This window comes from Micropterus dolomieu, linkage group LG03 (genome assembly GCF_021292245.1).
Source record: "Micropterus dolomieu isolate WLL.071019.BEF.003 ecotype Adirondacks linkage group LG03, ASM2129224v1, whole genome shotgun sequence".
Lineage (NCBI taxonomy): Eukaryota > Metazoa > Chordata > Actinopteri > Centrarchiformes > Centrarchidae > Micropterus > Micropterus dolomieu.
In genome coordinates, this window is record NC_060152.1 from 24,790,363 (window position 1) to 24,805,341 (window position 14,979).

Sequence of the window (14,979 nt, forward strand, 5' to 3'; positions counted from 1 at the left end):
TAAAATCGTTAATAATGACATATGTCTTTTCAAATCCATATCGCCCTCTCTCTGCCTCTCTCGCTTGCTCTCTCTCTCTCTCTCTCTCTCTCTCTCTCTCTCGAGAGAGAGAGAGAGAGAGAGAGAGAGAGCGATATATCATGAGGTAACAGAAACCATTAAAATAACCAGTGACGAATCTAATTCAGCAATAATGACTGACAGATTAAAGCTACTTAATCACCCATAAAAATCACATACAAATCCAACAAAAGCCACAAAGCCGTCCTGCTCATTGATTAGCAACATGCCGACATTGGTAATACACCCTCAGATGTGAAAGCGAACGCTACCACAGTACAAACAGTATGGCAAAACCTCTGTTGGTAGACATATTTATTATGCCTTCATGTGGTGTCAGAATAAACTGAAAAATTATTTCCCAACTGGGAAGATTCACGTGAACGCTAGGGGTGGGAATCACCACCAACGATACGATATTATCACGATATTTATGTTGCGATTCGATTTTATTGCGATTTTAAATATATTGGGATATATTGCAATTTATTACCTTTTTCCAACTTCCAATTAGGTCCCTAAAGTCAAACTTTGTCAACATCTGTTTAACTAAGAAGATACACTACTCTGTTTGTTCATATCACTTTTTCAGTCCTCTGTATGGACCTGTTAAGTTTTCTAGTGGACTAAAAAAGCAATAGATTTTATTATTCTAGTACCAAAAAGTTAAAAGTCCCATCTGCAATTTATCTAATAAAATATCGATACTTGGTGTCCGTGTATCGATACAGTTTTGCCATGGCAAATATCACGATGCTATGCTGTATCGATTTTTTCCCCTACCCCTAGTGAACGCCCACTGAAGTCGGCACAATAACTAAGAAAGTCAGAGAAAAATTATGCTACACGAGTTGCCGACATCATACACATAGAAACATGGTGGACAACATGGTTGATGATTAGAAACGTTGAAATAATGGTGCGAAATTATTATTGCTGTGTATTAGGTTATAACAGCTAGTTTGCTGTCAATTTGCTGTAGATTAATTAGGACAGTTTTTTATTAGCAGTATTTGCAGAACAAGCTACATTTTATTGGTTTCAGGTAATGTACTGGTGCAGTAACAACTTTGGGACACAAAAGTAACTTTGTAATGGAAAGCTTCAAACTGTTTCAGCATAGTTGGATGATAATGCTAATCCAACACATCTTTATAGTAGCATCCATGTTATTTCCATATTCCGACTTAAAGCACTTGAACACCGAAGTTGGAAGAAAGACTTCACAACTCGGGAAATGGGACCATCTGAGGAGCACAACGATGCAGCATTACACCACACACCCCAACTCACAAATTTCAATCCAATCAAAGTATGTGTCTATGAGGCTAAAATGTAAATTAAAAATACAGTCCTGCTGGCCCAGGCACAAAAAATGGCCCCGTTTCTATGTACGCACAGGTCCCATAAGTCATGATTCCTAAGCTAATCGCAGTTTCTGGTCTGACATGAATGTGTCCTAAACATTTCAGTCCGTTCTCCACTATCTGAAAAAGTAAACTTTGGCTCTATTGGAGCTGGGGGACATCTGTATTATTGTTTTCCTCAGTTCCATGGTAGGGTTCACGATATACTTACTGGGTGCTTTAACGGGACAGGGCGCATGCACTATGTACACACTGAGCAGTGTTGATCGCTGGGTAGGAGAGGGGGCTCTGGGGGTTGGTGGGGGGGTTACATATTTGCCCCGGGGCCCCCTAGTGGATTAATCCGTCCATGTATGAAGCTGTGCCCTGACAAACATCCACAGCGTCTAACTTATTAAAGAGTTATTGATGTTTTCAGTATTCATACAGTCATTACATGACGGCCCAAAGCGGGACAAAACCTCAGCTTTTTTTTCATAACGTTTCATTGGGAAAAAACACCACTTAGGACTGTCAAGACTTGTCGTCCAGCTGCCAACCTGTCACACTGGTTCTCGGAAATTTCTGCCAGCATTACTGTGAATTGTCCTGTCAATGACAGGACGGAGACAAGATAATGTTAACAAGCATAAGATAAATGAAAGGAAGGATAAGTTCTAGACATGGCCATCGTAAAACTTTCTATATCTGCGTAAAGTGAAAACAACATCAGGAGTATCTTTAGCGTGCCAGGAGGTCGTCGAAGAGTGTCGGCACGGCTAGCTAACTTAGCTAGTTAGCTACTAACCTTGAATGTTGACTGGGTACTACTACTACTAGCTTTTAGCGTTGCTGACCCACATTCCCGTGTTTGCTTTTAAACAACGTTAGCTGGCTTGCCAACTTAGCTTACCTCTCCCAATAGTGCTGCTGGTTCAGTGGATATTTATGCTACAAGGATTTTCCAACAAGGCTAACATAAACTAGTAGCGAAAACAGTCCCGTCCCGGATCGATCGGCTGTTGACAAGTTGTTTGAAGTCACCACCAGGAGTTAGCTAGCAGCAGGAGCTAACGTCAGACTGCTAACATAAACTTCAGATTGATTCAGGCCTTCTTGTGGCAGCCGAGCTGACAAACCGCTGAGCTCAAGAGAAAACAGTTTAGACACTTTTTGTTCGCTACCATATCAAATGAAGAGAAGCGTAGTGGACTGATAATCCCTCCCCGACTCTCCTTGTTGTTCCTAGCTTTGCTTTGCTTTGCTTTGCTTTGCTTCACCCCCTCTCCTCCTCCATCGTCACATGCCAGGACACAGCGCCCCCCCCAACTCACACACATCAGGCAGCAAACAGCTCTCTGAGAAGTCAAGGTCTCTGTTAAGGCTAACACGCACTTTTGTTTCTGTCATCTGCAACATTTCGGATCTATACTGCAGTGATACGGAAAAAAGCTGTATGTGATTTTGATCATATCTGCAGAGACAGACAGACAGACAGCCTGTCCATGTAGTTTAAAGCCATTTTAGGCACATTTGTGATTTAAGTCTAAATAAAGACTTTCACTAGATAAAGTTGAATTGCATGATCAAAAACATGTAGAAGCAATTTTTATCAAATACAATGATTTTTCTAGACAAATTTCACCAACCAGCAAAGCAAGAAACTATGGCCTAGACCCCCCCCCCCCCCCCCCCCCCCCCCCCAAAAAAAAAGACTCTAGTTCACTGTGAAGCATAATAATAGGTTTTATGGTTGCTTTGCTTGGATACTAATAAATCACAGTACCAAAGGATGTGATAAGGGCCTTAAAGGAAAACTATGGTTTATTACAATTCTTAATTTTGTTGCTCTGGCCACCAGTTCCATCGGTTATGATAACATTGTGCTAAAAACCAAAGTAGCTGATATCTGGCAACAGAACTACCTTTCTAAAAATAGGTCAAACAGGGCAACAAACATACTGCTTTATTACCTGATCTTTAGGCCCTGTATTGACAAGAAGCTGTGTGCCATAATCCAGTTTTAAGACTTTTATTATTTTATGGTGCACATTCCTAATTTAAATTGTGTTTTTTTCTAATCATCACACAGCAATACTGAGACCATGTAATATTCTAGCATGGGAATACTCTACACACTGAACTGAGAGCGGTGTTAATGGTGGGTCTCACATCCTATTTACATTAGGTCAGTCTAGCAGGGTTAATCTGGCCATGGTATATACTGTACACTTCAATAAACGTTTTCAGAAAGTCTGCATTCATAATTACATGGCTTTAGAAGTGCTGCTATATGAGAAATACAATTTCCCCAAGAAACAAGAAAGTTAAAAACTACAGTCATCTGCTACTTGCAATGTTTAGTAGAGTTTAAGGTTGTGCAATCTGTAACCTTTAGCTGTGTTTTGTAATTCTGTTACCATAAAAAAGAAAACAATATCAAAAAAGTAACAAACATCAAATGTTTTGGCAGGTAAATTCATCCCACACAGTATATATAGACAATATATATAAGAATCTCCTACTTCTATAAGTAAAAGTCTTTTAATACTATATATTTGAAATAAATGTACTTATTATTTATTTTATGGTTGGTAATTGTTTCTGTTTCTACATGAATTATTGCAAATGAGAATAAAAAATAGACCAAACAAAAAGGGGAAAAGTCTGTTAAAACGGATTGATAAAACTATTCAGTATGTAAATAATGAGACTTTTTTTGAAAAATCACCCCATGTAGTTTGCTCGTTTTGTCAGTGGATGTCTCTGTTCCCTTGTGGTCAGTGAGAGCCTCAAATTAGTCGGTGATGACACATTTTGACAATGAACAAATGAGGTGGACTCAAATTCAAAACTAAAGCGGACGTGCAGTTTGCAAATTCAGCAGTGCGGGCTTCAGCTCGTTCCACTGTGTGGTCTTTATAATTAAAATGTCAGTCATTAAAAAACGTATTTAATGTACTTTAAATATTATTTATTTCAGCTGTTCATTCTGTAAAGTGGCGCTTCAATTTAACACAGTAAAGATAAAGGAAGAAATCAGGTTAAGTCATCACTTCACTCCTTTATTTACAATAATGTTAACTGACAGTAGAAACAGGAAGTTCTCTCTTTCTCTCTCTCTTTCCTGTTTATCAGGAGTGATACTCTTCGACTGAAATTGCAGTCAACTCTAATCCTGAACCAACTGTCTTCATCAAAGTAAAGCCAACCTCCACTCCCCCAAAAATACATATTTAAAAAATGAAACATTGTTATGTGTCTATATTACAGAGCTAAACAAATGAGCTTCATTGTATTGTAAGTAATTATTAGCCTTTAAACATCACAACGTACTTTGTACTTTCAGGATCTTGCTTATAGCTCTTTTTCTTTGCACTGAGGTATCGTTTATGTCCAGAACAGGCCTCACACAGGTCGCAGTCAAAGCATTAGTTGAGCAGTGAGTTCTGCAAATGCAAACTTCTCATTAAATATTTGAAACTGCCGCCGTCTGTGAAATGAGGTCAGTAAATTCAACATTTAAAAGAAATAGTAGTACTGTAAATTCAGTTTTAAGTGCAGATGTCCCACTGTTTTCAAATTGTTCACACATTGTAGACAGCCATCTCAGAAAACCTCAGAGTGACTAGAAGCAACCTACGCAGCCTCTCTGATTCGTGGTTTTAGGGGATGTCCATGTCTCCATTAGAGGCATGGGAGTGGCGTTTCTCTAAATCAGACCCAGCTCTGTTGTCCACATTTTCTTTGCTCTCCTCGTCCTGATCCTCTGATCCTGATCGCCTTCTGAGACGCAGCCCGGGATCTCTCTGTGTTGGGATCTGGAAGGATGAGAAGGAGCTCCCCAACGATGGTCTCTTCTCTAAAAGCAAGGGAGCCACAAATCAGAAAATTAAGGTTACAGCAGGCAAGTTAAATCAGAGTCATGGGTCTGTGGCATAGAGAAGACATTCACTTGTTGAAAAAAACAAGAATTTTAGAAATTTAAGGAAGTATATTTACAGAACAGTGTGAAATGTATCTACCATCTCTTTAATCGCAAACAATCTTTCATCTAAGAAAATGGTGTCTTTACTTGAAGCAATGTTAAATGTCATCCAAGCCACAGCCACGGTATTTCACACTGGCATTAAGTAACCTACAGCACATTCTGGGGAAATAATTCAAATGTTGACTGTAGCATGCATAAAACATACATGATTATTTTCAATACACACGTGTCACAGCATAATATAAGGTGACTTGTTTGTCAGCGAAACACAGTTGTAAGTTTTACTATCAGACATTAGACCCTTTTTCACAGCCAACATCTTGACTTGTAATAAGGTGTTTCCATCAAGCTGTTTTCATGCAGATTTTAAATTTTCACATTAAAAACAGCCTCAAAATCTGCAGAGCCATGAGGAGACCGTAATGTTCCTCAGATTAATTTATGAAACAAACCGAAAAGTCATATTTCCGTCACGCTTTGCACATTGTTTTCCAGCGTTTGAGGTTTGACCACTTCTTGTTAAAATGGGATATTGGCACCAAACAGAAGAATTAGCTGTTTATCTTGATATGCTCAGGTTCTAATATTCACAAAACGGTTAGTGGATGGAAACACGCATTCATTCACATTCAAGCTCTTTAAATGCTGTCACGTCACACAATGCACGATCTGCAGATGGAACACATACCGCCTGGTCCGATCGGTCGCATCAGTCTGTTCATCTGGACGTTCCAGTGTTTGACGTTGGTGCTCGCCTGGCGAAGTTTCCTCTGGGCGGCCTGTCAGAGAAAAAAAAGAGCAGCTTGTTAAAACGCCTGTTGCCCACACGCAATGAAGAAATATGCTATTATTAGCATTACCACCAACTACAACTAATATAAATATCAGTAATAAGATATGTTCTGTCAACATAAAATCCATAAAATGAATGAAAGTAATCAAGTAATAGTAGTAACTCTAGATAAATTAAAAAAAGTATTTTGGGCATAAGAGAACTGGTCAGACTCCGGTGTTAGAAACTTGTTTAAAACTGTGGTTTTGGTTGGACTTTGAAATCATTGAACTGTTTTGAAGGACAGATTATAATAAGCCTGTTTGGTTTCATTAATGTCTGTGTTCTACTGTGTGTTGTAAGGAGCTGTCGCGTATCACAACATATATATATGAAGTTATATACAAATAAATACCTAAAATGAAGTGAAATAGTAATAGTAGTACAGGCTTGAAATTCAACCTAACATTGACACACTTATCTGTTTTGATGATCATTACTTTTTTTATATTTTAATTATAATTTTTGTGTTCTTACCACTACATCCTGGTCAACCCTGTGCCGGTTGGCGCGGACCTCCTCCAGCTGCCTCTGTGCCTCCTCCAGGTCCCGGGACTTGGCCTCCATTTCCTGTTTCAGCTCCTGCTTCTCCCTCTGTGTCTTCAGGATGTACTCCTCCTGTTCCTCCTGCAGGGCCATCAGGGCCTTCATTTTCTCCTCCTCCTCGGCCAGTAACCTAGACAAAACAGCAAACACAAGGAGTAACCTTTACTCCTAAGAATCGCATGATTGACTCCTCCTCACTGTTTAATGGCTATTTATGAAATGTTGCAGACGTTGTTGTGAGCAAAGATGCACAGGGCCTGTTTGCATATTTGCGTTAACAGTTCACCCGAATAACTCACTTGAGAAGGCTGAGAACACAGAAACAGCGACACAATAGATCTGGGTGATGGCTTCGTTTAACAACTTCCTCTGTGGCAGCTCAACTTCCTCAGGAACATAACGCAAGATTAAACTCCTTTCAGCAGCCGAGCTAAATATCTGCCGTCGGCACACAAAAGCACCTCCCTGCTTACGGCTCGCAGATTAGTGTTTTCAGGCTCTTAACCCAAACAAATGACTTATCTGTGCTGTGAAAGTATATATAGGTCTCCAATCACGTGTTAGTGGAGATGACTGGCAGCATGTAACACTCTACCCTGCTTGAGCGTAGCGGAAGGCCTCCTCATCCAGCCTGGCTTTGATCTCCTGCTGCAGCGCCTCCTCCAAGCGCTTCTGCATCTCCTCCAGCTCCTGGATCCTCTTCCTCTGCCTCTCTGCTTCCTCCTCTTTCAGAGCCATCTCTGCCTGCATACTGACCCGAGCCTTGAGACACACAGCAGGAAGCAAATGAGCGACCACTCACATCTTTCTCCTTCTGAACCTCTTTCTTTGCCTCCTCCCTTCTTTGCCTCCACACTCACCTCCTCAGCCTCCCGCAGCTGGACCTCCAAGGCCCGCTGGAGCTGTTCGTGCTGCTGGCGCCTCCTCTGCTCGTCCTGCTCCATAAGCGCCTGGGCCTGCTTTTGCGCCTCCTTCAGGAGTTCCAGCTCCGCCAGCTTACGCTCCCGTTCCTCCTGCAGGGCCCGCAGCCTCTGTAGCTCCTCCTCCTTGGACTGCCGCCTCTTCTCCCGCTGCTCCCGCTGTTCACGCCGCTTCAGCTTCAAATCTTTGTGCAGGGACTTTTTCCCCTCCACGTGCAGCCTGATTGCTGTTTGAATGGCTGTGAAGGAGACAATGTTTAGTGTCTTGAAATGAGGGAGACGCTTTTAAGATCAATCCATGTCTCATGTCCTCTGACCTGTAGTCCACTCCTGTCTCTGTTTGGTGTCTGAGGCGCTCATCTCATAAGTCTTGGAGAGGGTTTTCAGACAAAACATGCACCGCTTCCCATCCCGATCTGGTAGCACCTGTTCAACAAGGAGAAACATTATTCTTTATCGATAAATCCCTTCATCCTGCATTGTTTTTTTTTTTCTTTTTACATTTGGTGTGACCATTTCTTAAATATACAGGGGTGAGGAAATAAACTGTGAACTCACTGGGAAAGGATGTTTTTGATCCATTTTGAATGACCAAACACTATTTGATCATCGTCTACTTCCTATAATAAAGCATGGTTTCAGAATGATTGCTTGTTTTTCCTTTGGAGTAACACATGGTGCGGTGTGTAGTGCCCCTGCTGAACAAATAACAGAGCTTGACCCGGTTTGTGTTTGTCATTACTCAGTGTGGTACCGCGCGGCATTGGTGGGCTAATAATTGACTCAGTGTTCAATGTCAAAAGCCAGCAAAGCAGCCCAGGTAACGATCACCTGACTGCCGACTAATCTTGAGTTCAGTTCCGGGAGCTCTGTGAGATTTGTGAGGAAATCTGATATCAGATTATGAGACAAGACATTCAGGGTTCAACTGCTTTCTATAGACTTGATGATCCTTTTAGGATTATTGCACCTAAACACGAAGCTATGTCTACTCGGAGACTGCATGAAAATTATTGGGGGTTCAGAAAAGGAGGAGGGTTGTGCATTTTTTCCCTCCTTGGTGAAGGGAGGGTAGGGTTTTTTTGGGAGAGGTACTTTAGTGATTAGTGACATGTCATTTGCCACTCATCTACAGTAGCTCCCCCTTTCTCTTTAATCTACATCTTGACAGAAAACTGAGTAGTAAGATAAAAATGTGTGAATATTTAAGTAAAGAATACTTGTAAAACATGATGCAATTTTTAAAATGTTTGCCATCATTTTACAATTGCTAATTCCACTTTCATTGTGCTTTCTGGGGGCTATGTGAACATTTTTTATTCTATTGACGTGTTAAAGGGAAACTCCACTGATTTCACACATCAACGTCTGTTTACAGGTCTTGGGGAGTGCTAATGCATATTTGAATAAAGTTGTACAAAACCTTTTTGTGGTGCCAGAGGCAGCTGCGTAAAATCTGATAAATGGTTGGGGCTGAAGGTTACAAGTTAGAAAAAGTGTGTGGAGTTCTTGAAACCCGTGCGTCATCTCTGCTTGAGGGTACACTAGCCGCTACTAGCACAACACACTCAAATCTCTGACCAAATTGTCAGTGGTCAAGTTGAATTGTGGGTAATGTAAGTTTTGGCACAGAACAGGAACACATGGGAGTAAAAAGACAATTTCTCTGACTCTATATTAATCTGGTGTAGGATGGATTCATATACTAGATTTGCTGACTCACTTTACCTTGTAATTTTGTCTTTAATTGTCCTTTAATCTGCCATTTTGTACTTACTATACTATCATATTCTTGTTTTAATTTGTTTGATATACCTCTTAATTTAAATTTTTTTCTCTATTCATCTGCACATACTTATTTCTGCCCTTATGCTGCTGCTGCAACCACAGAACTGAGAGTGTTTTATTTGACTTCTTTCTTTTGACTCCTGAATAGGTAACACCTTTCAGAAATTCACAAGAAAGAAATAGGAGGGAAGTCAATCTGTGACCCTCTCAGTTTCATCTTGCAACACCTTGGGGGAGTCCCCCCACCCCTACGCTGGGAACCGCTGGCTTAAAGAATGATATTTTGACTTAATGTATGTAAGAAAAAGCAAATGAGCAGCGTGTTTTTCTTTTCTGGACAAACTGACAAAGAATACATTGTTATTAAAAGTTCTTAACCTGTGTGAGCAGTGTTTATATTTGAAAGGTGATCATCTCCTGCTGCTTACCTCCACACAACAGTTCCCATCCAGGACTATGTTGCCCTGGCAGTCTTTGCGGTCCTCCCCGGTGTAGTAGGACAAGTTGCTCGGCCTTAAGGTGAACCAGCGTTCCTTCCAGTTCCTTCTTAGCTGGCCTTTCTTCCACAGATAACCCTGCGTGCCCCCCGACCGACACACACATATAAACTGTCAAACACAGAGCACATCAGGCGCCAAAACACACACTTCTGGTGGCAGAGGTGTCTCCTACCTCTTTGAGGACATCACCAACTATCTCCCTGTATATTTCCTCTATTGCCATGCTGATTATGCTTTTATCCATTCCTCGGGTAATCTTTCCGGAGTTCATCATCTCCAGAAAAACCCAAACTGTGATGCCGCTCTGCTGCACTGACTCTTGGGAGAAGAAGTCCTCTAACTCAACACAGTTGAACTCAATAGTCATAGCCATGCATATCTTCTTGAGGAGGTATTCCACCTAGAAAGGAAAAGAAACTAAAGATCTTGAGAGTGAAAGACTTCAGTTGAATTATCTGTCTTTGCCGAATTAAGTTCAAAGGAGGACATAATTAAGTAACTAAGGTAATTTATTTTACTATAATCAAGTACCTTTTTTAACTTAGAAGTGTTTCTACTTAATTCTAGTTTTATTTTACTTCCCTCTGAAGGTTTTTGTTTACTTCACTACAGTTCACTACAATTCACAATTCACAATGAATGGTTAGTAGGCAGAGAAATCTGGTTTGTTTTATTTGTGCACTTTGATTTGTAGTTTCCAATTTTCAACGTAAAGCATCACCAGTAAAGATCACATCAGACAGGGCACAAGAAGCGCACTTTAGTAACAGTATTTACGACACTGTGGTACTTATTACACCACAGACTTCTTTGTCAGAGGTTGGCGTGTGAAGCACGTACCAAAATAAAACTGGATAATGTTTTCTTAAACTCAGCGTGATAGAAACTACACTGCCCTTGAAATTTAGGTCTTTCTCTTGGCAGCAGCTGAGAAAAAAATGCAACAGGAAACCAAAATGAGAATTTGCAAGTGAGAAACAAGCCCACACTGCTGCATGAAAAGAGCACCGTGTTCCATCATGGCAAGAAACAAGGTTTCAGCCAGGGTGCATTCAGTGGTTGTAAAAGATCCAACTCCATTTTTAGGTCACGGATTACTGACTACAGACAACAGAGCACAATAAGTTTAAATATCCATGAGGCTAAATTTAGAAACAAGTGTCACTATCATCATACGCAGCTATGATCAACTATGACTTCCAGATGTGCACATTAGCTTGCTTATATGATCTTACAATAGAAAATACTTTTCTATTACTCTACTTTTTTTTAAGTATCTGTTTTGTGATAGAAATTGTAATGAGTCAGTGTGAAGAAATCCCTTTATTTCTAAATACATTCTAGTTGAACCAACCTCATCAGGGACCATCACCAAAGGGTACTTGTCCTCAGAGAGAAAATTAAAAAGGCACCAAAGCCGAAAAGCATCCTTCTCCGGCAGGACAGTGCTGCTGGTTTTGTCTGTCCGGTAGTTTTTCTTTGCCGTAAGAGTCCAACAAAGCTCATCTACGTTTTCCTTAATAAAAGACCCTTCAACAACCTACAACAACAAAATGGGTTTGAGAAAACTCTGACAGCATCCTTGACCACACAGCAATGCAAAGTGACATAAAAATGAGCATATAGTTGTGCTTTTCTCACCTTATCCAGGATGTATTTGTTGAGGTAAGGCATATAACCCTGACTGGAAACTGGACCGTCATCATCATCCCTGAAGTGCTCCTCCAAAGCAACTGGGTCATGTGGGATACTCAAGACTGTGCACAGGTTGTGGGATAGCACCTGAAAAATCACAATGCACAGGACAGACATATTTACAGAAAGGACAACACACCGGAGCAGAGAGATGCAGAGCTAATTCGATAAAGTTTAACCGGCATGAATGCTGATGTTACATTATTGACAAAACTACATTACAGTATATCTAGTGGACTGCTGAGCTTGGGTGATGGGATGAAACCTTTGTGTTACTTACTAAGCAATTCAGAACTTTAGGGAACTGAAGTTTTGAATTTCTGCTGCATCGTATTTCTCTAAACATAATTTTGTCTGCACGCATGTTTGTGTGAAAAACTATAGTAGAAAACGTGGGTGGTGTTTTGAGGCACCCACAAAGTTTGAACTTCAAAAAGAACATTTTTATTTGGTTTAAAATCAATCAAACCAAATTTAATTTTAACACCAGCTCTATACATCAAATATCCATAAGCTATAAGCAACACAAACTCCTAAATGTAATCAGTGTGCGTCAAAGAGGGGTTTACTCAATATAACCAGGCTTTCAGTGCTATAAATTTCTTCAACTGAGAGTGTGCAACGACATAAGATACTGGATGCATGTTATCAGACAAGCAGTCTCCGTGTGTTGAGCCATAACCACATCCTGTCTCTAGTCTCCAGTGCACTACAACATCTGTCAGCTTTGAGGCCGCGGCATGCAAACGGCTTGCTTCTGAGGGCGTCTTAAGAACATGGTGCCTGTGCACAGGCGGCATGCATGAGGGGGATAAGCCAAGTCATGAGGCTGACTCGCTGTGAGCCAGGAGCGGCAGGCAGCACATTGCAGGGACGTGGAGGTGGCTGGAAATGGAGTCTGATCCACACCAAGACCAAGTGACATAACAGTGAGATCAACAAAAATACAGTGGCTTCATTGATGCCTTGTGGCAGGAGACAACAATCACCAACACGTTTCCACTTTGTCACTTTGTGTTAACTGTAACAATGTCCTTTTGACGTACAGTGGCTCATGTTGTGAAGATACTCTATTCAACAGGCTGTTCTCTGGACAGGTCCAGTGCCAGAGGACCCATTGCACTACAAGCTGGTACATGGAGGCCCAGTGTAAGCACAACATGGAGATGAGGGCTCCCATTCATATACAGACTGAGAGCAAACTGTCTCTCTCATACTCTTGCCAGACAGAGGAGCATATTGTGCCCTCTTTCAGCAGCGAAAGCATTTTACTCAAAATTTAGGGAGCAAATTTGTTCCTTGTTGGACAGTATGTGGTTTAAAAACAGAGATACACACAGGAAATATTCAGTATGGTGAGTAATATCTGATTGCACACACCCTTATTTCCTGAAGCACCGAATCAAATACAGCAAAGACCAAATAACACAAACATTTGTGAAATTTAGTTTGCTGAACACTGCTAATATTTTAACCACATCTTCCTCACAGCGAGCCCACGTGATTGAATATGAACTGAGGTAGGAAATGAGGCAGCAGAGTAAAAAAGAGAGTGATATCTCAGTTGAAAAAAAGGTTTCCTAAAGTCCAATTTTCCAGGTAGAGGACCCTCCACTCACCTTCAGCTGAGACTTGGACACCTTACCACTCTGCTCCAGATCCAGGGCTGTGAAACCGTACCAGATGGACTTGAGCAGCTCAGACCGCAGGTCCATGTCTGCAGCACAGTTACTTTCTGGTTTCTTCCTCTACGTCTCTTCTTCTTCCCTCTGCTGTTGACACAGGGCCCATGGGTGACAAGTAGACACCCACACTGTGTTGCGGCTGTCAGGCAGGCATGGGGCTTTACCAGGCAGTGACACCTGCAGGACGTCTGCAGTCACTGACTTACTGATGCATTATGATTTGATAGGTAGGTGGTCGAAGTGGAGCAGATTTTGATAAGTATATTGACAGGTATTAACCATAGACTGTATATAAAAACGCATTACCAAGGCATCATGTTTTATAAATGTGTCATATTGTTTTTCAGTGGCCTAAAATCTTAAGCTGCAAAGTCACCGTAATTTAAGATGTCAAATAAATGTAGCATAACATTTAAATACTCGAGTAAAGTTTAAAATAAATACCCCGAATTCTTTCTCAAAGATTGTGACTACATGCTTTCCACCACTGCTGCCTTCAAGAGCAGGTAATAGTATAGAAATTACAAGTAGACCCGGGTTCAATTCCCCACTGTGACTCATCCACCATTGTGTCCCTGAGCAAGACACCTAGTTGCTCCAGAGGCGTGCGACCTCTGACATGTATAGCAATTGTAAGTCGCTTTGGATAAAAGCGTCAGCTAAATGAATAAATGTAAATGTAAGTACTGTCACACGTGAGACCTCGAGATGTGGCGTTTAAGTGTCTTAAAGATATAACGTAGAAATCAGGTTATTTTATTATATGCGACATAGCAAAATGTCTGTCTTTGGTTTAGTAATGATACTTTTAGGTCTTAGCAAACTTTTAGCACTTAGCTTTAGCTCGGGTTTGATTTAGCTAACTTTAAGCCCAACAGTTGACTTGTTTGTTGTTTATTCGAGTCTTTTGCACTGCTTTAACAATAAGCAGACTGCAGGAGTAACTTACCTGTTTGCCTATTAAACTGCGTGGTAGTGTTAATTTAATGATTTAGTAGCCTATTTATGGGTGACATCATGCAGCATCACATAGCGATGATGTAACTACATCTCAATCTCCTCAAGGTACAAGGTATGATTGTTTGTCATTATACAGCACAAGGCTGCATAACGAAATGAAATTTTTTGTTCCTTCATGCTACACACACAACATATAATTTAGTGTATATTAAAATATGGTAGCATATAAAATTAAACACTCCTCTGCAAAGTATCCTTTGAAATTAGAAAGTCGTTAAAATAAAAAACATAAATGCAATACAATAAATAGTTACTTACAAATTCTAGCAGCCAAATAATGCATTATTCCCATGATGACTATATATTATACAATATTTTTACAAAATTACTTATTTGACTAGGACTGGTCAACTTTAGTTAAGACTGTGTTAATGTCAAACCACAGTTTTTAACTCGTCTTGTCTAATTATAAACATTACATTACATACATTTAGTTTTATAATAGTTATGATTATGAAATAATAATATGTAAATATTTGTATATTATCAAGAAGCATCTCAAAGAAAAACAGCTGAAGACAATTGGACTACAAATCTCTGGTGGGGGGCATACCGCGGCAAAAAAAAAAAGCAATCACAACTTTCGCGGCGTTACC

The 14,979-nt window shown here is 40.5% G+C and overlaps 3 protein-coding genes across 9 annotated transcripts in view; all 3 read right to left on the reverse strand.

Moving 5' to 3' along the window:
• The window catches only part of ppardb (peroxisome proliferator-activated receptor delta b), an 8,309-nt gene extending 5,618 nt beyond the window's left edge, over positions 1 to 2,691 (reverse strand). Inside the window, exon 1 of one of the 3 annotated variants that reach the window (XM_046043714.1) lies at positions 2,320 to 2,691. The gene's annotated coding sequence lies outside the window, so the exon portion shown is untranslated. Of the gene's footprint in view, positions 1 to 1,638; positions 1,761 to 2,319 lie in introns of those variants that run through there. The other 2 variants (XM_046043716.1, XM_046043715.1) reach the window with 2 other exon arrangements.
• ulk4 (unc-51 like kinase 4) overlaps positions 1 to 14,979 on the reverse strand; it is a 163,185-nt gene that overhangs the window by 29,024 nt on the left and 119,182 nt on the right. The window lies entirely within an intron of this gene.
• LOC123967591 (differentially expressed in FDCP 6 homolog) lies at positions 4,451 to 14,876 on the reverse strand. 3 transcript variants are annotated; one of them, XM_046043712.1, is made up of 12 exons: positions 14,642 to 14,876; positions 13,298 to 13,450; positions 11,625 to 11,765; positions 11,338 to 11,523; positions 10,156 to 10,383; positions 9,912 to 10,058; positions 8,013 to 8,121; positions 7,636 to 7,934; positions 7,371 to 7,537; positions 6,707 to 6,905; positions 6,086 to 6,176; positions 4,451 to 5,268 (listed from the first exon to the last, which is right to left on the reverse strand). In XM_046043712.1, exons 2-12 carry the CDS (start codon positions 13,391 to 13,393, stop codon positions 5,072 to 5,074), a joined length of 1,860 nt encoding a protein of 619 aa, XP_045899668.1. In that variant the 5' UTR covers positions 13,394 to 13,450; positions 14,642 to 14,876; the 3' UTR covers positions 4,451 to 5,071. The 3 variants fall into 3 exon arrangements, with proteins under 3 accessions (XP_045899668.1, XP_045899666.1, XP_045899667.1); XM_046043710.1 differs by having other exon boundaries at positions 13,298 to 13,540; XM_046043711.1 differs by lacking the exon at positions 14,642 to 14,876 and adding an exon at positions 14,313 to 14,534.

Bases quoted from the DNA above. Each gene is read 5' to 3' on its own strand.
- LOC123967591 (XM_046043712.1), bottom strand. From the start codon at position 13,393: ATGGACCTGCGGTCTGAGCTGCTCAAGTCCATCTGGTACGGTTTCACA. The intron at 11,766-13,297 runs GTGAGTGGAGGG...GTGATTTTTCAG, and splicing joins TGTCCAAGTCTCAGCTGAAG to GTGCTATCCCACAACCTGTG. The intron at 7,538-7,635 runs GTGAGTGTGGAG...GTGTGTCTCAAG, and splicing joins AGCTGCGGGAGGCTGAGGAG to GCTCGGGTCAGTATGCAGGC.